The sequence below is a fragment of the Molothrus ater genome, chromosome Z, assembly GCF_012460135.2.
Source record: "Molothrus ater isolate BHLD 08-10-18 breed brown headed cowbird chromosome Z, BPBGC_Mater_1.1, whole genome shotgun sequence".
NCBI lineage: Eukaryota > Metazoa > Chordata > Aves > Passeriformes > Icteridae > Molothrus > Molothrus ater.
The window spans coordinates 32,255,317-32,277,135 of NC_050511.2; the positions used below are offsets into that span (position 1 = coordinate 32,255,317).

Sequence of the window (21,819 nt, forward strand, 5' to 3'; positions counted from 1 at the left end):
TGTTCATATGGGAAATAACAGTACTGTAAAATTCTGAAATTCTTTCAGAAAAATAACTATTGATATCCCTTCAAATTGTCAGAATGAAAATTCTCACTCTAATTTGTAACTTACAAACATTTTTGTGTTTCTTTAAAAGATTGCTATGAATGTAGTTGACAGAATTTTTGTAGTATTTCTCATTTCTCTTCTGATACCGTTAGTGAACTAATGCTAGTGTTCTAGGTGGATTCAAGATGCCATTTATGTTGATAGACACTTTTTCAGATAAGAGGTAAGGAAGTACCTATCTTGTTGGTTTTCTGTAAAGAAAGGAGTATTAGCTATAGCCTTCTCGACAAATTTCTGATTCTTGTCAAATCTCTGCATAAATAGTTGTATTCTGCTGCCCTGAATTGCCCACATAATTTCACGTGGATAATGCATTCCTCATCACTTTCTGCTCTAAACCATTGGTTTAATTTATACAGGCTAGTGAACAATGAACTGTTTTACAGGTGAGTACATTCAACAGTATCTGCAGTTTATGGTTTCATAAGCACTAAGAAGGTTTCAAGATTAAATATGCTATACAAAAGAATGTGCTCTATCCTACCTGAAAATGACATAAACAGATGTGTCTTTATTAAGAAGTTATCAGTGACTGAATATCACAAAGCACATATAAGAAGTCCATTCCTGGTGCAGTGTGAGGTATTACTGACCCTTTGTACAGTTCCAGTGGGATCAAAAGTTCACCTATGCATGTTTGAGACATTTTTAGTTGTAACCTGCCCAATCTTTTCCAAAACCATGACTGAGATCAGTTATGTATTTAAGACAGGCACCTTTTTTTAACAATGTAATTTAATTGTTAGCACTGCCCTGATAGTCTGATATTCTTTAATTCAGTATATGTGAAAAGGTGTTCTCTGATACAGGAAGAAGAGAATTCTAATCTTAAAATTACGTAGTTGCTGAGCAATCAACATTTTCATGGAGTGGCCTAAAAATACCCCTGTGTTTTACTCTGACAACACTCAGTCAAGTAACATTTCTGTGGTGAATTCCCAATTTCAAGTACTTGTTTCAGAAATTTAAACTGTTTTAAAGGGGGGGAGTAGCAAGGATTGTGTAGAGGACATTAAAGATTGCCTTTAACAATGAAAAATCACTAACTGGATAATTAGCACAGGAATTAGGAACCTTTCAACATTGTTTTTCCAACTCTGAAGTATCAAGTATGCACCATAATAATTGAGAACATTTTAACTGTAAGGGGCCAAAAATGACCATCTAATCCAGCTACCTGAGCACTCTAGGGCAGATCATCAGTTAAACCATATTGAGGGGATTGTCCAATTGCCTCTGGAACATGGAGTGGCTTGGAGCATTGACCACCTCTTTAGGAAGTCTGTGGCTTGACCACCCCTCTCATTAAAGAAGTGTTTCCTAATGTCAAGCCTGAATCTCCCCGTTTGCTTATTCAGTTTTTAGCTTCTTAAATAGAAAAAAAAAAATCCCTCAGATTTTTTTTACTGAGCCTCTGCTCAGTATAATCTGAAATGTCAAAAAAACTTTGGAATTGTTTCAATGTCAATATTCATATTACAGCCTTCAGTATTCTTATTATGTAATAGTTCAGAAAAAAAAAGCTTCAGACATCTTTGCAATAAATCAATGAACAAACTTTTATGTTCCATTTGTAGGGGTTTTTTTAATTGGTTGTTTTGTTCGGTGTTTTTTAATGTTGTAAAGTAAGGAGGGGAAATGTACCTTATTTATATTTTACTGGAGTTTTGAGACTATGTAATTCAAATGAATTTAAGTACAAAGGATACATTAAAATAAGGCACAATTTCTTTTTCAATTTATCAAAAGACAGAAAACAAAGAAGAAACTTTTAAATTTCATTTATACTGTGTCCAGTTTACAGGCTCAGCTCTGCAAATTTACTCATTGCCCATAGACCCCTTCCTTCCCAATATGCAGTGAAAAAGGTCAACCAAATTAAAAGCCATGCCTCAGAGCAGATTCCATTTTTGCTAAGTAAAAGAAATACAAATATGCAGTGATGAATTTTGTACTTTAGAGGTATAATATTATTTTTTTGAACAGCTACAATAAAAGCATGACAATTTGCCTTCACTAAATAGAAAAGAATTTTAAATATCCTAGTTTTAATGCAATTAGAGTTGCAAATACACTTACCTCTTGCTAATTTCCTGATCCTAGATAAATATTTTATTAACCTGAGAGGGATGAAAAGGTCTAGTGAAAGGTCTTGGCTGATTTGCCTGTCTGTGTATCTCAGAACACCACAGAGACGAGTCTGTAGGTTGCAAGAGGGCATTATGGATCTCATTCCATTTCAGTTTTAGTTTTGAGCTCTCCAATATATCCACTCTGGATTTTCTGGCATACTGTCTAGCCAGTTTACCAACTTGCCAAAGTTGGATATTGTTGAATATGTTGGAGTACACAAACACATACAAAATTTTACAACCATCATCTTCTTTCTAGATTACTAGATTTGTTCAAGAACAGGAAGATGAAAAAAAAAATGTAGTATCTGTCTAGACAATAACAAAAACCTTACAAGACATTTTAAAAACCTAAATAACTGGGTCACCTTTTGCAGCAAAAGAAACTAAAATTAGAAGACAGATGAAATATATAATACCAATATAAAATTATTCCTTAATACCATTGCAACAATAGTATGTTGAGTGTGGTAAAACAGGTACAGTATGGCAATGTTGAGCAATGCAGTTTACTCTTGATTTTAGTGGTGAAGATGAACAGCATCACATTTTCAGAGTTCAAGATTTTCTTCTTTTTCATCAACCACACAAAAAATAGCAACAAATCCTTAGTAATGACTAAAATGCTGTAGGGACCACTTATCACAACCAGAAGAGGTGGTCTAAAGTAGCCTCCCTCAGTACATAGATTTGATACTACCTCCAACATGGTGCAATGTGGTGCATTTTGAAGGCAGAAAAAAATTGCTCCTCAAAAATATCATGCTTAGAAAGTGACTAAGGATAAGAAAAATTTTCCACATCTATTGAAGAACTCAAATATTTTCATGGTGTATGAAATGATCCCGTTCATTCCTGGAGCAAGAGAGTGGGGGACATGAACACTTTCATCAGGGTGTGAACATCCTGAATCCTGAGTACAAGTTCCAGCTACAACATAGCATCCTTTTGTAATCTCTTTTTCACCTCTCTTTACATTGCTTTCATAATTAATTCCATATAGAAGATAAATGTTCACTGAGACAAAAATCATGGAAGAAGAGCAAGTAAAGAAATTCCAATTCATAGGCAAAATCAATTGTTTTTGGTAACACTGTTTTTTGTATTTAAAAACTAATAACAGAAACCACTTGCCAAACACACTGAGTCTCTGACTGAGGGACACATATGTGATCTGCTAATTTACAGCTTGCATGTACAGATGTTCACACTTAGTAAAAGGCTTCTTAATAGCATTTTAAAATTAAACATGTGTTGATAATAGGTGTTCCAAACCCAAACAACACAGCAACTAAACTGATATGTTTTCATGCCTCACCATGCCTCATGCTCTAACAAAAAACCCCCCAGCACTTCAGTTGCATGTACACAAAATAAATGTTATTAAAAAAAGACTGAATGAAAACTTTCATTAATTTTTCTGCCTATGATCTGATTCCAAGTTAAAATATCTAGAATGCTACTAGGTTTATGTAGCCGAAAGCAGAACCACAGTTTGTTCACAGACGTTGCTTGCTGTCTGCAATTTTTTTATCCCTTTACAAAACTTTGAACCCCATCCAGCTTTGACACACTGCCTCTTCAGTTAATAACTATCAAGTTTCCCCTTGTCTCCTGTCTACTTTTCTTTGAGGCAATTGCGCACTCAGCACCCCGAGATAATAACACACATCTATAAGATAAAAGCAATGGCATTAATGTAATTGTCTGCCTTTCTCTCTTTAGCCTTATCTTTTTTTTTCTTCAGTTTTGACTGCCTCTGTGACACCTGTTTTTGTCTCCTCTGATCCTACGACAGGTTTTCCGCTGACAAGGTTTTTGCCTGACAGAGATTCTGCCAGACAAGAACATAATAAAATATGAAGAACTGCTTGTCAGAGTTTCTGCCAATGCTCACATGAAATGGATGGGGTGGGGAGGGGGGGAACAAAAAAAAAAAGTATCCTGACCTTTTTTTTTTAAAGGGGCCCTATGCTAGTTGCTTTTGGCCTGTCAGGAAAACAGCCTCCCTGGCCAATTCCTGCAAGCCAAACAGGTGTCTTCCTCTATGTTTTCTTTCTGTAGAAAAACATTTTTCTTTGATAGTAGAAAATATGATTGCAAAGAGAAAAAAAAAAAAATAAAGGGACAAAAAAGAGCCCCAAATGCTTTTCCCCAGAAATTCATGTTATATCTAAGTTTATGCAGTGGTACCTCAAAAGCGTGTCTTTGATCCAGAATTGGCCATCTAAATTAATAATAAAAACAAAATGGTACGCTTTTTCTCCCCCCTTCTTTTTCACAACTAATATGCTCAAAGGAACATGCTGAAAAGAAACTTCGTACCAAGTTCTCAGAAAAATCTCTGGGCTAGAAGTTTCCTGCATAGGCATACTGCAGGAATGAAGACACCTAACTATTGGGACCAGGGTAAAGAAGATAAGACAGAGACACTTGTGTGGGCTTTGGACCTTGTAGTACTCTCCATCAGTATGTGCATTGGTGCCTACACAAAAGAGGACTTCAGCTGATTAATCTGATGATTAGTGATGGAGAAACACATGTAGATTAATCATGTGAGCATTCCAACACACAGCTGCTTTTGTGTGTCTTGGTATCAACAGTCTCCTCTGCTGAAGACAGCAGCTATGGATCATGGTGTCACAGTCCTCAGTGCACCAATTTTGCCCACCAGCCTGGATTCGAAGTCCAGGGGTACAGAGCCCCTGCTAAAGCCTAAGCCTGGACCTTCACTGCCCTCCTAAACTGCATTGTAGGTGTGTCTGGCTGTAGTCCTGTCTTCTAGATTATCCTCACATTCATGTTACAGCCTGGTCTTCTATCCCACCTTTGGCCCCCACTTCTTTTGCTCCTGATTGAAGCCTGTAGATGGACCCTTGACCTGACTATAATCCTTTGCCATGCCTGAGATTGTCAATGGACACAATTACCAGCTTCTCATTCAGTCTATCATGGTCAGACTTTAAGGAATTGTGCTCATGGTGCAGGCATGGCCAATGCTCTCATTGCCTTTGACTACTGGCTTAGACAGTTCACTTTTGCTGCTCCTTGAAACATAGACTAATGATGTCATTGTTGAAATCTATAATCTGTAATGGAAGATGCTAAGTAATCTCTTTCTATTACTTTGATTAATCATTCAACTTTGAACTTTCCAGTCTCTTGACTCCAAAGCTAAATGTCCCCTTCCTATCAACCATTAACACCTTCTTAAAACTATTCTGTCCCTTAATTATGGTAAGATGGGGTTTAATATGTATCTTAATCATCGTAACATCATTTGGTTGACATATTATACACAGTAAGACATAAGCACATTTGGGAGTCCTGGACTGTGGTCTGTATTTGGAGGATTTCCATCTTAATCCTAAGATTCCATTAATTGTGATTCACAGTTTTGCAGAAATTCTAAGTGGGAAGGGATTTCTACAGATTGTCTGGTGCAGCCTTCTAATGAAAGCAGGGCCTTAGATTAGTTGGTTCTGCCAAGATTTGTCTTTTATATTTAAACCTGTGGCAGGGGGAGGGGAAATTTCACCTCTTCTCAGACAACCTATTCCATCTTCTATGCAGCCTTGAAAACTGTGATGAAAATGCAATAGGCACTGCCCACCTGTTAATATCATTCTGTTTGAATCATGTCATAGATGTATTTCACAAAGGCAAGCCAACACCATGGTGGTGTTTCAGTTTAGGGGGTAGCTCTGGTAAAAGCGTATGAAATGCTCTCCCACATGTGCTAAACCACTTCAGTTTTTCAGAAAAATCTGCTGTCTTAAGGTTGCTAACTGCTGAAGGTGTTCAGACCCTGGGAAGACTGGTTCTTAAAACTAGTTCTACCATTCACATACATCAGTCTTACCCATTCCAATTCAGGTACTCTGCCATTTCACAAAGTTCCTGTTAAATGTACTTCAGAAAAATTTACTGTAATCAATTAGGATAGAATTAGAAAAGTTTCAGAGACTCACCTGTACATTTCTTGTATAATCTGTTCTCTTTCTAAAATCCAGATAGAAATGGGATAATTGAGTAACACTCTTGTTTGCTAAATAAAACTGGGCAAGCGTCCTCATAATGCCACAGCTCAAAATAAAATTCCTCCAAGTAGGAAAAAAAAAAATTTCCTTTCAATTTCACATTTGCAAAAGGGAAAGCTGAGGTAAAGTTACCCACGGTATTATCATTTAAACATCTGAAAGCAGTATGAATTTTTTATTCTTGCAGTCAAATCACATTTTAACCTTATGAAGTTGTATGGAATGAAGTAGTAGGGTTTGTTTCATTTAGAGCTGTTTCAATTTGTGTTCTGCTTAACCTACTGAACTCTAGTTAATTAGGATGTTCCTATAAACAATTAAGCTTCTTGTAGGATCGTTAAGAAGATATAAAAATTTATGATGTAATAAAATGATAAAGTGGTTAGCACATCACAGCAATTCATGTGCAGCAGCATAGGTGTTGAAAGAGACAAGTAAGCAGGTACTGTCACCCAAACATCCTGGACTGGATGCATGTTGCAGAAGCCCACCACTGCTTCCCCACAAATCTGTTGGTGATTTGAACTCCCATGTCTCACAGAATTTATCCTGCTCATTTGGGAATCAGACAGCAATCACCAGACACTCTTTTGCTCCCATCTGAAGCTTCACCATGTGGCAAACTTGTTATCATCACACTTAAGGGGCTCAAAATCATGGATTTCACTAACTAACTTCCAAAAGGCAGCTGCTACTGCAACTGGAAAGAAGAATTCCAGGTGCTAATTTTAAATCATTGTTTTAGCCTTTTTTCCATCTTACACATAGCAAGTCTATTTGTTTCCTTCTGGATTCTCTCCTTAAGAAGAAAGGGTAAAACATCATCACCTGAGACATCTCCTAGAATTTTGTCCCATGGTATTGGGTGTATTAAGTGAAAATAAGTCTTCTCTGTAAACTGTAAATTCAATAATGATGGGCACCCAAATAAGAATATCTTGCAGTTTTGAAATACTTTTAGTCTAAATGTCTGTGGGCATTTTATAGTTTCACAAAGGCAACAATAATTTTATAAATGTATTTCAGAGTTGCCAATTAGTATCTGATTCAATTTAAAAGTTTTTCAGAATATAAAATGTTCACAGTGAGAAAAGATTTCACTTTTAGTTGTGAATATAGGGCAACCCAGCAGAAACAGGCACTGTGCTTCAGAATGGGTCATGGCCTGTTTAGAGCTTAGCAGACACTCAGTCCTTAGCTGAATGCTTAGTGCCTGGTCAACTATAATCTCACCTGGCCATGTCCAAAAGACATGGGCTTATTCAAACCTAGGAATGTAAGCCAATGAAGTTGGCAAAAGCGGAAAGGTCTAACTTCTTCCTGACTGAGTTAAGATGTCCTGGGGGTGGCAGGGAAGAAGAAAAAAGTATTTTAAACTGAACAGATTCCTGGGGAAATGCAAGGAGGTGCAAGTGTGAGCAAATGTAGAGTAGAGCCTGTGCTTTCCCTCAGGAAAAGATTACTTGACACCTGAGGGTGTCAAATTTGCATGAGCATTAAACTCTTGACCACATGGTTATGTAAGTAACACCTAAATAGAAGGATGAAAAAGGAAGGTTTCTTATTTGTTCTTGAGGCATGTAAGCATTATTTCTTTTCTGTCACTTCTGTCTCATAAACTTTTGAAAGAATATTATTTATCTTGGATGCCCTAATATTTGGATTTGGTTTCACCTCAGCTTGATCAACACTAAGGGTGATACCAGAGTAACACAAAGCAAACGTCCCATCATTCCTATCAATGTGACAGGATTTAAAACCACATACTGGGTCAGAGTGCCCACCAGATAACAGAGTGTATTTTCTCTGTGCTGCATTGGCTGCTTTGGAAAGTCCTGCTGAAGGGAAGCATAAAGGAATTGCAGGCAGAAGGGGGGCACTTTAGAAAGTATTTACCAGTAATAAAGGTTAATCTTGTAAGGTTCCTGGAAGCAACTCAGTAATGAAAATTATGCCTCCACCTTCAGGGTCAAAAGAGTTATAACACGTGGATTAAAATGATCTTGTAAGTAAAAGACAGGAAAATCCAGATTACATCTAAAACAGTTTTACTTTAAAAGTCATGAAAGGCTAGCTTTCATTATCAATGAGCTGCAGAGAATTACCTTGGTAAAAATAACTTTTTTTAGATTTTTTTAAAAGTCTAAAAATAAATTTGTTAATAATCTAAAAATAACTATTAAAATTCATTTTCTCAAGTAATTTAAAATAATTAAATACATTTTATAGAAGGAAACAACTGTATTTGATATCATAAATGGTGACAATTTTTTTATATCCTACCAGACGATGCAGATATGACCCAATTATTTTACTAGTCAACCATAATTACATTTCTCTCTTATTTCCTTCTCCCCCCCCCGCTTTTTAAAATTTTACTCTTTGCTTAAAAATCTCAATTTTTAAGTAAAGAACAACACGGCAGTTCTGCCAGCTTTTAGAGAGACTCGAGGATCAGTGACATGTTTTCATTTTGTTTTACTTTGTTAGAGATGATCTTTGACTTTGCAAACCTTTCTTTCACTTAATATCTTTGGACTGATACAAATTTAGGAATTCAGATTAATTTTATTTCAACATAGCACTCATTCCCATCTCATCCCTATGCAACTCACATTTAAATACTAAACCTTCTTCCTAGATCAAGTCCTAGATCAAGTCCAAACTTCAGGGTGAGGGAAAGATGTGATTTCTAAAATTTCCACCTATCCTTCCTTCTGTTTTCATTTCAGGTTCCTTTTAACTGACAGTTTCATGATCTAACATGCAGAAATTCAGAAAACTCAACCATTTTAAATGAAGTAGTCATAGTCATGTAATGCATCTGACTTTACGACATTCTCCATTTTCTAATGGAGGTTGTTTCCATTCTTAGTCTCATTAACAGCAAGCTAGCACCTGCTTTATATAAATACTAGCATAGCACCAGAAAAATTCCTTTACAAGGTGAAATTGTAACTCACATGGCAAGTCTCTGACTACTACTCTTCACTGTATGGCAGCTTTAATCAGAAAAATAATGGATGGGCCCTATGTGCCAAAATCTACTAGTTAATGTTATTTCTTTTTTTTTTTTTTAACAACCAAACAGAACTTAATCTCAAAGTTACTGGAGAGAACATCTGACCAAATCTTATTTGGGACTGTATGTGGCCTCACCATACCTTAGAAGGGTGTTAAACTTCACTTGAATTGATAGCTGAGCCCTGAACTGAGCTGATTGGCATGATGCAAATGAAAAGACATCCAAGACCATTAGAAGACTAAGGACTACATTTTTCTATGAGGGAAAAAAAAAAAAAAGAAAGAAAGAAAGAAGGGGGAGAGCAAAAATATTTAGAGGATGCTTAGTTTCCTAGAGTAGATGGATTAGTGTAAAATTCAGTTGGTCCAAGTATGCACAGTATACCAGAAACATGCTGTTGATCTCTGAGATTTACCAGTGACCCATTTCAGGGTAAGAAAAAAACTTGTCATTTCTAATTTTCTGATTGTATCTGAAACAAGAAGACAATGATTTCACACAAACTTAGCAATATTATTATACTCTGGGGGGTTGTTTTGCTTTGTTTTTTTTGTTTGAGTTTTTTGTGGGGGTATTGAAACTAAAATAAGTAGAATGAATATCAGAAATAATAGCTTTAGTCCACTATAACTTATGCCACCTTAACATATTTTTTTGGAGCAAAACAGTTATGAGAGTAGGTAAGATTGTACTTGATTAATACTATATTGGGTCTTTTGATCTGCTGGACAAGATATAATAAGTGTGTTCCTGCTAGCAGTATGGTAATTGTTATTCTGACATCAATGACAAATACAAAAGACAAAATGCAAAGTCAATGAAATTAATGTCTTTTTACTGCTGAATTGCTTAATTTCTTTCCTCATAGGCTAAGATACTTCAGCTAGAGGAAATACATGGCAAATAGAGTGGGGCTTTTTCATTATTTCCAATAAAGTTTCAGGTTTTGTGCTAAAGAGGGTAAAATGCCATAATTATCTTCACAGGATAGTATGCTTCTTTTAATACAAAAAAATAGCAGGAGAACAAAGGAAAACGTGAGTATTATTTTTTGTAGTCACGTAAGTACCATATTATTTAAAAGCCACAAAATACCAATTGCCTGCGTTAAAAAATGACTATTAAGATTTTAATGAGATTTTATTTTCCATATGGACTATACAAACTATCTTTACCATTAAAAAAAAAAAAGAAGTCACACACTTATCTGTTTGACTTCTTAAAGTTTAAGAAATGGCTTATCTAATTTAAAACAGTTAATTTTTGGGTTGGAAAATAAATCCCCACCCAACCTGACAATGAAAGACAGCTGAAAACACTTTATATGTGAAACACTCTGTGAAAACACTGTTTTCACTTTAGCTGAAAGCAAATGAAAACAGTCTAGTCACCCAAATCCCTTAAAATACTCAGAGATTCATCCTAGGACTAACCCACTCTCCACGATGCACAGCAGTATTTGATAATGCTGTAAAGCTCTGTGCAATTTTGGCTTTGGTGTTAAAAACACTGATGGTAGGATTGCTACTGTAGTACAGGAGTCAAAACTTGGTAAGCTGAACTTTCAACAACTGCAACATTTGACGGCCACAAAAGTACTTTCCAATGTAATATTGTTCATTTAATTGCAATTCTAGGTTTGGCAACTCCAGACAGGTGTATCTGAACTTGTAGGAAACCTTTTCTTTCAAGATGTGTGCAGCTTATTTGAGTGAGGGAAAATGTGAGAAAGACAATGGAAGCAGGAGAAAAAAACAGTCCAGCAGTTGCTAAGTGCAATAGTACAGTGGTGGTTGTATGCCCTTTCCTCTTCCCTCTAAGAATTCCAAAGTTTTAAATGGCAGCTATTAAAATGAATTAACTCCACACGGATTAGTCAAGTACAGCATGAGTAGAATGCAGTTCTAAGCTATTTTTTGAGCTATACAATTAATTATGATTCTAGGTTATCAGAACTGAACAAGCACAGTACTTCCTCTTGGAAACACCTATTCTTTGATAATTACATTCAGTAAAGCACTACATCATGTGTCAAGGAGCTGAGTTGGAATTCATTAATAAAAATTATATGGAAACCCTTTAATTAAAGCAGCAGGAAATATTCTTTGCACTCAAGAAATAACTTCTAAAAGTACTGTGCTAACATTTTTAAAGTAAAGGATTTCCGAGCTGCAACTTGATTTTAGTCATTTTGAAATCCAGGTGCTAGAGTGCAGTGAATTGACCTGTCTCCTGAATGCTGCCCTCATAATCCTCAAAAACAGCTAAGATCAAGAATTGAAGTAGTTACATAATTGTCTCCAGAAAATAATTTACAAGACCATGCTTGATGGATGTGAAACATATATCTGACTTGTCTCACTCTGCCATAAAATGTAAGTACTCCAGATGATTGTACACAAAGTGCGCTAAAAAAAAAAAAAAAAAAAAAAAGAAAAAAATTAAAAAGAAGAGCATTATTCACTTGGCACAATAGCAAAATAAACACTTCCTTATAATGCATAGCTGTTTAAATTTTTTTCTCTTTGGAATTTTAAGCATTTAGGTATGGAGCAGGTGCTGTATTCCAAATCATCAGGTTCCGCTTTCAACTTTCTGGATTTGTAAAACAGGGACATTTCCATTATATGCACAGTGGTAATCTCAGATCACTGTCATAATATTCTGATTTTGAATTCAATCACTTCACAGAGAAGAACCACATCACAGGGAGGAAAATCTGATTATTCTCTTCCAAACTCTTCCAAAATGTACTCCTTAAAAAGAAAATTCAGGACGGCCATGAGCCAGGATCTAAGTGCTAGACTCTCAGTTTCTATTGCTTATCAGGAGGACACCCTGGAAAATACCTAGACAGTGCTTCTCTACTTTCCAGTCATCAAAACCTCAGATGCTGGTTCTACACAAAACCTGAAGAGTGCCTGAGCCATACAAATTTTGTGAGGTTTAGTGATTCTTCTAAGAAAGGTGAATCTGGTTATACAGTGACTGAATATCATTTTCTGGGAAACAAAGATATACTATGTCCCTAGATAATCATATATACAATAAACTTGTAACCAGCTACCAGATGAGTGGTGCTAGGGCATTTCTAGGCAGTCTGGAAGCAATGTTTGGCAGTGACACGGGACTCCATGGTACCTGTATACCTGTTTTTCTTTCCATACATGTGAATAAAAACTTCTCTGTCAATCTATGCTGTTGCATTTTTTCAGCGTTCATACTTACCATATGTCAGCATACTCAAGCACAAAACAGATATAACTAAATAAATAGAGATCAAATGTATCTTAGGAGGAGAGTACTAACCTTTCACCAAAGTTCTCATCAAAATAAAATCAAATTCACAGAATATAACCCCCCAAATGTCTGACAGAAATGGGGGATGAGAGCTGTGCTTGCTTAGGTACGAATATTCTAGAGCATGAGAGGAAAACTTCAACAGCAATTTCTACCACACATATAGTAATCTTTCTTTCTCCCACCCCCAAACCCTCCCTATTTTTCTTTTATTAAATCATTTTAGGTATCCTTCTTATTTGCTTTCTCATGGTGTATATAGCTCTCTCCTGCTCTCTCATGCTAATTTAATAATAACTATCAAGAAAAAAACCCTTCCAAGAACATTAAGTAGAAAAGGATAAATAAAATTGAAAGTCCTTCTGTGAATTTTTATGCCTATTGTGCCTTTCATGCCTGATCTGGGAATTCTAATCCTTCCTATCTTTATTACAATACTTAAACATGGGAAGAGAGGTTTAGCTCACAAATCACATATGCAGACTTTCTTTGCGATATAGGATACACTCTGAACATGTGAGATCTGAATGTTTGACACTGGTAAATTTAAATTTCCATTTGGCCCCATGACTTCTTGGCTGATGCTTTTTTGCAATACAAACTCTGCTGTGCAACCGTACTGTAAACCTTTTACCTTTCTGTTAAGCCCTGCAGGAAATACATTATTTTCTGGAGGCTAGAATATTCTTTTGAATTGTCCACAAGCTTTTGAAAGTGGCACTTGAAGCTGTCGCCAGAATAACAGACTCTTACTTTTACATCCTACAAATTGCTCTAAAAAAAGCATGTGCATGCATACATAAGGACAAACATAGATTGTGCACACATGCATATGTAGACAAATAGGTACCACTATTGTATGTATCAATCCAGTTATTATTATTTAAAGATACTGGTAAGGATGGAAAGAATTGAAAAAAAAAGCCCAGAACAGATATTTCTTACCATGTGCCACCCAGCCATGTTTACACTGATCGCAGGTTCTCAGGTTAATCTTCCCTGGCTGAAAACATTCACATGTGCAATTTACCAGTGTACAGCGGATGGCCTGGAAAAAGAAACAGAAGACACATGTTAATGTATTTCTTCCTGCATGTACAAATTTGTTGTGATAGTTAGAATGATATGAGCTACACAGAAAACCCCAGCCTTCTAACATTCAAAGCCTAGCTCCTACTTTAAGTAGAAATTAATTTTCTTTCAAGAACATATGTCAGTAGGTCCCATGGAGATTAATAAATTCATGAAATATTTTAAAAATTTCCTCTATTTTCTTTAGGAAAAAAAAAAGTTGGTAGCATGAGGATGCTGTAGGAGTTCCATAAATATCCTGGTTTTGCATTGACTTCATAAGAAAAGAAAGTAACTAGGGACGTCTTCCCATAGCAGCATACCAGTTTCAAATCCAGATAAAAATTAGGAAGCAAAAACATATGGAAAGGAAAACTACAAATATATCTCCCCTTCCTTCATGGAATCCAAAGGTTATTTTTGAATTTCCTTTTTGGGCTCACCTAACACATAACTCTGAAAAAAGAAGTCATGGATTTTATGTGTTCCCAAAACAATAAACTGATCAAGGTACAAGAATAGGACTGGTTCAAAAAACATCCTGTAACTTGCCTTTACATCTCTCACTTTCGCCAATACCTAGGAATAGCCTTTTACCCCTTAAAACTCCTCATTTGTTAAACATGCATTTCTCTGTTTTAAAGTAGGAATAGTGAAACTCCAGTCCCATGCAGAGATCTCAAATTTGCTTAATAACACACTTTCCTTAATAACAGACTTTCTCATCTTCCTTTTTAGAATTATTTCAAAAATTACACAGGTTTACTTTGACAAGGGCTAGCTACAGCCACAGAAAAGTGAATATAAATTGAATGAGACTCTTTCTACTGTAACAGACATATGTTTTTAAACAGTGTAGAAGATGACCTGTGCACTTCAAACTGCTACTGATAAATTTATGGCATGCATTTAGATGTAATTTGCATGGAGATTTCTGAGACAGAAAGGCTTATTCTGATCATTCACAGATTAACAATCTACTGTAAATACCAGAGCTGCCAGGAAAAGGTATCTCTATAGAATTAGATGCAATCAATGATTACTTGGGGGCTAAAGTGGGGGAAGGGTGCTTGGTACGCATTGCCACAGAGAAACCAAAGAATTATGAAGACTCTTGCCTTTTACGAAGAATTAATACACATATTTTCCATAAAAAAAATATTATCTTAACTGTAGTGACTTTAAATAAATTACATTCAGCATTAGCTTGGCCTGGCTAAGCTCCTTGGCTGCTGAAAATAAAAAAGCCTCAGAACTATTTTAAATGTTTGATCCCTTCACTTATTTATCTGCATCAGAAGAAATGTAAAGACATTTATAGTTCATGGATACATTTAATATCTGTATTTCTCTGACAAATTTCTGTTAAAAGAGTCCTTTATTCCTCTTATCCTATCTGCTCCTTTACAACCTTTTACTCTCAAAAACCTAGTGAGGGAAAAAAATCCTGCTCTATTATGCCTGACACTTCAGGGCCTCAGTCCCAATGTCACCTGTCCAATTACTCATTAGCCAGGTTATAAAGCATTGCTCTATGGATGCGTGATTAAAAGAATTAGTAATACAAAATATAAGGGTACCAAAGAAGTGCTGACCGTGCAGGAATAATATATGTGTTTGTAGGTTATGAGGAAAAAAATCTCCTGGAAGGTCCTGTTTCATGTTCAATAGTGTATTGACCTGGTAATATATCAAGACTACACTGGTCAGTAATGGTGTTCTTTTGCTAATATGTTCATTAATTAATGAACTCAGTAATTAATTGTACTGCAAGAAGGAGGTCTTTCAAAATGATATTTTTATTTTACCACAGAAAATTTTCTCACATTCACCACTTTTTTTTCAGATCTCTGCACCAACATGACATACATTGTTTGTATTTGATGATATTTTGATTTCTTCATGTGTCATTTGCAGTACATGTAAAAGGTGTAATATAGTGCAGTACATGTACTAGATCAAACTCTGACATTTGGAAGAGTTGCTTTATTAAGGCTCATCAGCATTTCCATTACAACCCTATCCGCTTTTGGCCTAGAGGTCAACAGGTTGCCTGTAAAAATTTGATTCAGCTTGGACCTGAATATACACTGAAATACAGTGTTGAAGCTTAAGAGTATGTTTCATTACACCCATTCAAAAATTACCCATTTAGCCACTATAGATTATAAACTTTGGGGGGGGGGGGGGGTTGGGGGGGAAGTTTAGAGGTTACATGTTCCTTTTCCTCTTCTCTGAATTAAAGAGAGTATTGATGATGTAAAGTGTTGAACTAATTAATTGCTATGATGTCTGTCTTTTATACCTATTGCTGAAAATATTCACCAACATTTTTTAGAAACATGAACATATTAGCTATTTCCTCCAATAAATAAATTAGAAAGTCTTCAAAAAGAGCTATGCATTTTTATAAATTCATACCAATTGGTATGAAAAAATCAAAACATAATTAGCATGGCCAAAATATTCAGCCTGGCCTTACTTGGCTGCTTTTGCTGCCAAGGGTGTATATTGATGCCAGGATGTAATTTGGTTTCAGTAGTTTCCCATTCCACTACAGAGAATCCCATGCATACTTCTGAATGATAAGGATTACCCCTCAAGCTGGAAGATGATCATCTAGGACCAGAAATACTAATTGTAACTCATGTTCTGGCATGATCTTGGGCAAATTATTTTGTTAGCCTGATGCCCACATTCCCTAAACAACAACTAGACACAATGGCATTAATTGTTGCCAGGGCAGATGTGACATAAATTTGGAGCCATTCTGTAGTAGTAGAGACTACTGAAACTCTCAAATAGAATTTTTTCTTTATTTCAGAGATTATTTTTTCACTTTGGTTAGTTAATTCAGAATTACTGTAACTACCTGGGATCTCTACAATACCCAACATGAAGCCAATGGAACTCAGTGATAGGAAGATTCAAGATGCCAAAAACTGTGTGTGATCGTATACATGGCATCAGAACGCTAACATTCATTAACATGAAAGAAATTATTGTGCTTTAAGACCTCCACAATGCAACTAGCAAATTCACTGAGCCTTACAAACATATGCACCACCATTATGAACAGTATTTTCACCTGTTTTTCAATACTACTTAACTTGGGAATACAAGTCACTGACAGCTTGTGCAACAGGCTCAGGAAGGCCAGAAGGGCAGCTGAAGGTGAATGTGGCATAGATTAACATAAGAACCCAAAGTTTGTATGCAGACCTCCATTCCTCAGCAGCAGGATTTTAAGGTACAGTAGCTGGTGTTCCTGTAGGTAGCTGAGTGGGTTGGTTTAACTGTAATTGGACATTTGGAACTGCTCAGTTTTAAAGGGATGGGGTGGGAGGTGGGGATGATAAAAAGATCTTCAATGTAGCAGCTGAATATTGCAATCATTGTTCTAACCTGTAAAAGTGTAGGTATAAAAAATCCAAGGGTGTACCAATGTTAGAATTTTGCCAGAAAATGCTTCTGAAAGAGTTTAGCTAGGCATTCCACAAGTCATGCACTGTAATTCTGCCTTCTCAAGATTTTGATAAAAAAGTTTACGCAATAGGACTTTACATACTACACTATTTTCTAGGAAAAGAAACAGAAATTTTCCCTGACTGAGATTTTCCTCAGGAGCTTCCCCAAGAAAGCCACAAAGAAACCAGTGAATAGTGAAAGGAATACTAAAATCAGAAGACACAGTCTCCTGTGTATTAGCTGATGAGCAATCATGTATTTAGATGACAACCTGCAGGTTAACACCTTAAGTACGTAACAAAACATGGTTTCCTACATACATCTCCTTGAAACATACATGCTGTTATATTTTACCATGTCAATGTGTCGATGGCCCGCAGTTAGCAGGAGTACATATCTTTCACTGAGTTCCTAACATATTGCTTCTTGTATTTGTATCAAAATTACAGTGGTCCTTGAGGACCTATGCAGGAAATGGCCTTGACTTCAGTAGAATAATTTAAAATAGTTTATACTGCTGACTAAATCCTAAAATTTTAAAATTGACATTGAGAAATATCCTGCAGCTCTCTTTGAGATGCTCTTCCGGTAAAGAGCATCATAATGTAAAAAGAAAGGATGTTTGCCTAATATTAAAGCATGATGTCAGTATACCTATGCATAAGTTTGTATGGCTGTTAAAAGATCTGACTTCTCTGGGTTTCTCCCAGACCAAGGATATTAGTTTAATATTGTTTGGGTGATTTTATTATTTCTAAAAAGTAATTATTATTCACATGTTAATAGAAATAGCCTACAGCAGTAATGGAAAAATCAATCTTTCTGGCTATTCTGCAGAGCTTCCAAGAGATGAGAGTCAATAAGCTGCCATGAAAGGAATGACAGTGTGGGAGAAGAAGGAGAACATGTAAAGAACAGATATGATTCCTTCTCTGGATTACTCACAACTGATCACAATAGATGGAGGCCATTTTAAAGGGTGCAACATTCTGGAGAGATGAGTAAGTTTTGCAACAAAGCTTTGTAATGTAACTCATGGTGAGGCTTCAAGAGTTCTGTGAGGTTGAATAGCATCTTACTGAAGCCTCAACTACATCTTTCTATGCAGTGGCAGGGTTAAAGAGTCTTATTCCTAGTGTCCTTGCCTCACCTTTCTCAAATGCCTTTAAAAAGGTATTTAAAAATGTCTTCTTTCTACGTCTGTATCACTGTGCACCTGAATACATAATGGAGTAAAGTATACTCATTCTCTGCATTGATGTTCCATCTACCTTTCTAATGCATCTCCTGTACATTTACACCACAGAGCTACCTAATCTAAATCCACTGTTACCAGCCACAGAAGCATCAGGCTTGAAGGTAGGTTAGTCCTGTGAAATTTTTTAGTGATACTTGCAAACAAGCAAACTGGTGCATAAGTGCAGTTCTTGGCAGCTGCATTAAAATCTATAAGACTAAGTGAGTATGCACTCTACACAAATATGTTAGTTAGCAAAGATGCCATGGGTTTTAAACACATACATATACACATATGTATACTTGAAATGTAGATTTTGTACAGTAAAGATTTTGTATAAAGACAATTCACAAGTTCTATGTATTTTTGTAATACAGGCAAGAGCTTTCCACATTTAATTGACAGAGCAAATAGTCTCATTTATGTTTTTAAAACTAATAACAGTTCGGGTGTTGTATACCAATGAATGAAACATTTGCATGAAACTATGGGAAGTGTTAGAAGCAAAAAGCACTTTTTGCAGCTTATGTCTCAACTTTAAGAGAAACCCAAACACAACATGTTAAATTAACATTTTCTATCCATTGTCAAACAGTTTTACTCTCTATTGCAAATAAAAAATTACATAATTTTCAATTAATATTTTATTGAAAGTAAATAACACTGTCATTAGAAGAACAATTTTAAGCTTTTAAATAAAGTAGATGATCTTGAGACATGATGGCACACAAAAATAATCAAAGTTAATGAGTAAGACAGAGATCCACACTTGTTTTGCTGTATGTTGACTCATGACAGAATAAGTTATGAAGTAGAAGACAACAGAATAAGTTATGAAGTAGAAGACAACAGAAAAGTTCTTCAAATGTTCCAACACTTTATTAACAGTAAGTCTCCTATGCCATTAATTTTTTCATTCTGCTTCTTTGTTATAAAGCTAAGAAGATAATGTCTATATGACAGGAATGTACCATACTATTGTTTTAGGTTCAGAGTTTTTTCTTTTCTTTTTCAGAGCACATATATGTTCTTTAAAAAGCTCCTATAAGATCTGTCACTCCTCTTCTTTATTACTTTATGAATCCAAATAAACATTTTTTTCCTGCCAATTAAGTACTTACTTAAAAGATCACAGCAAAAATTCTGCTGTAGAGATAGCAAAAAGATCCAAATGAAATTACACTACTTTTAATAGCTGGCAAATCAAGGGCAGAATACAATTTATTTTCAAATGAATGCCAAAAGGAGGATCATTTGTACACTGACATTTAGGAAATGCACAATATCACCTTCCTGTAATGCGACTAATATTATAGGGAACTGTTTTGGTTTAAACCCAGCTATCTAAGAAATCTAAGCCCCACACAGACATTTGCTCACTTCACTCACAGTGGGATAGGGAAGAGAAATCAGAATAGGAGGAGTAAAAAAATTGGTGGGTTGAGATAAAGACAGTTTGGTAGGTAAAGCAAAAAGCCCACAAGCAAAATTAAACCAGGGATTCATTATCCCCCTTCTCACCTACATCTTAACTTCTAAGAAACAGGAAAAATTGGGGTGGAAATGCTTGCTACACTTTCTCCAGAATGTAGCAGAAATATGCAGAAGTATTTCAGTCTCTGCAGGATGACAGAATGATGCAGGATGACTATTCCTTCATCATGCAATTCTGGTACAAAAATAACAATTTTGAAACTCAGCTAAAATACCAAAACACTGGACTGGAAGAGGGGGAATGCCTCGATAGCGACCCAGGTCTGTCACTCCAATAGATGCACTTAACCACTCAACTTACAACTGCCCAATCTGAAAATAATAGGTAATGCTAATATTATACCTTTTCAGAGATAAGACTAATAAGCTGCTCACACAACATGGTGAGGAATGATGAAGCAGGTAAGGCAGAAACATTCAGCATTATTATTTTTTCTGTTGGCACAAAAATGTTACAGATTTTTTTATAATAAAAGTTTAAAAGTTCACTTTGATTTATCATTAGGAAATGAATGATTTTATACATAGGACTCACCTAGAGACAGTACGTGATACATGACCACTACTAACTTCAATACTACTAGCCTAACAATGCTTTGCCCAAAACAAAAAACAGCAAGGGGGGATTAACTTTGCATTTGAATGGTCTGAAACATTCATGTAATGCTATTATATTTTTTATCTCTCTCCCATTTAGAGATACTCAAATACCTTCTGAGTTATTCACTGCATTGCAGTATTTTATTAGCAATTTCACATCACATTACATTAGTATTGTTTCTTACTTGTATTTATTTTCAGTAAATACAATTTGAAATATTGTTTCAAATAATATTGTTATATTTCTCTGTAGCATTCAAGAAAACAGTTACTAATATAATAGGAAGGGAAGCATGCTAACAAGAGAGAAAGCTGTTAATAGGATAAAACAGCTTTTCCTGGAGTAAAGAAAGCCTAGTCTCTAAGCATGCTAAAAACTGTTTTCAAGTCTTCTTGAGAAAGAGTGGTTAAGTGAATGGGGAATCAGAATAGAAGAAAAAAAATTGTTTGTAATCTTGCATTAATTTAGGAGCTGCTCTTCATTTCTACCCCAGACACTTGTAAAAGTAGAAACCTGTGTTAAGGAATGCTACCTGGACTTTTCTAGAGAAATATAACTCCGAATATATGTTTTATTTTTCAGGAGGTGTCTGTAGAGCTTCTATGCTGCTTCTGGACATTCAGCTCACAGGGCTGCCTACAGATCCTATACAAAGACTACAGGTAAGTATCACCCTATGTTTCTATAGCATGCAAAACTAGCCTGAGCGTCTCAGGCATCAAAGTTATTTGCACTGAAAAAATTAAGACTGACAAGAGCTTCTTTGCTTAAAATTTGAAGAAAAAACACAGTTGATTTAAGAATGAGATTCCCTCTGCCCAAGAGCCTGTTAGCAAATACAGATATTTGTTCTTATAGATGAAAACCAGATTTCTGCTATGAAACCAACATTGTCAGTCACCGGAGTTCAGCCACATGTGTTGCCAAGGCAGCAGTCAGTGTTAGATAGGTATCCATGCACGGATGTTTCAGAAACCCTTCTCTAACCATGACTCTTTTAGAGAACGACACTGCAAGCTACACCCAGGCACTCACCTCAAGTAACCACAACTCACTGTCTCCTTTAGAGACCACAGGAGGCAAGTTGCTTCCACTGGTTTTACTGGCCTGTCCTGGACCTGTGATTTACTCTGCGCTGGTGAGACCCCACCTGGAGTACTGCATTTGTCTCTGGAGTCCTCAGCAAAGGAAGGACATGAACCTGTTGGAGCTAGTCCAAATAAGGACTACAATGATCAGAAGGCTGGAATGCCTCTCTTGTGAGGAAAGATTGAGAGAACTGGGATAGTTCAGACAGGGGAAGAGAAAGCTCCAGAAAGTACATATGACAGCTTTCCACT

The 21,819-nt window shown here is 35.9% G+C and overlaps 1 protein-coding gene across 2 annotated transcripts in view; it reads right to left on the reverse strand.

The window, feature by feature from the left end:
- The window catches only part of BNC2 (basonuclin 2), a 230,050-nt gene that overhangs the window by 99,603 nt on the left and 108,628 nt on the right, over positions 1–21,819 (reverse strand). For both annotated transcript variants that reach the window (XM_036403395.2, XM_036403396.1), the window contains one exon: positions 13,554–13,656. In XM_036403395.2, coding sequence (XP_036259288.2) covers positions 13,554–13,656 — 103 coding nt within the window. The remainder of the gene's footprint in view (positions 1–13,553; positions 13,657–21,819) is intronic.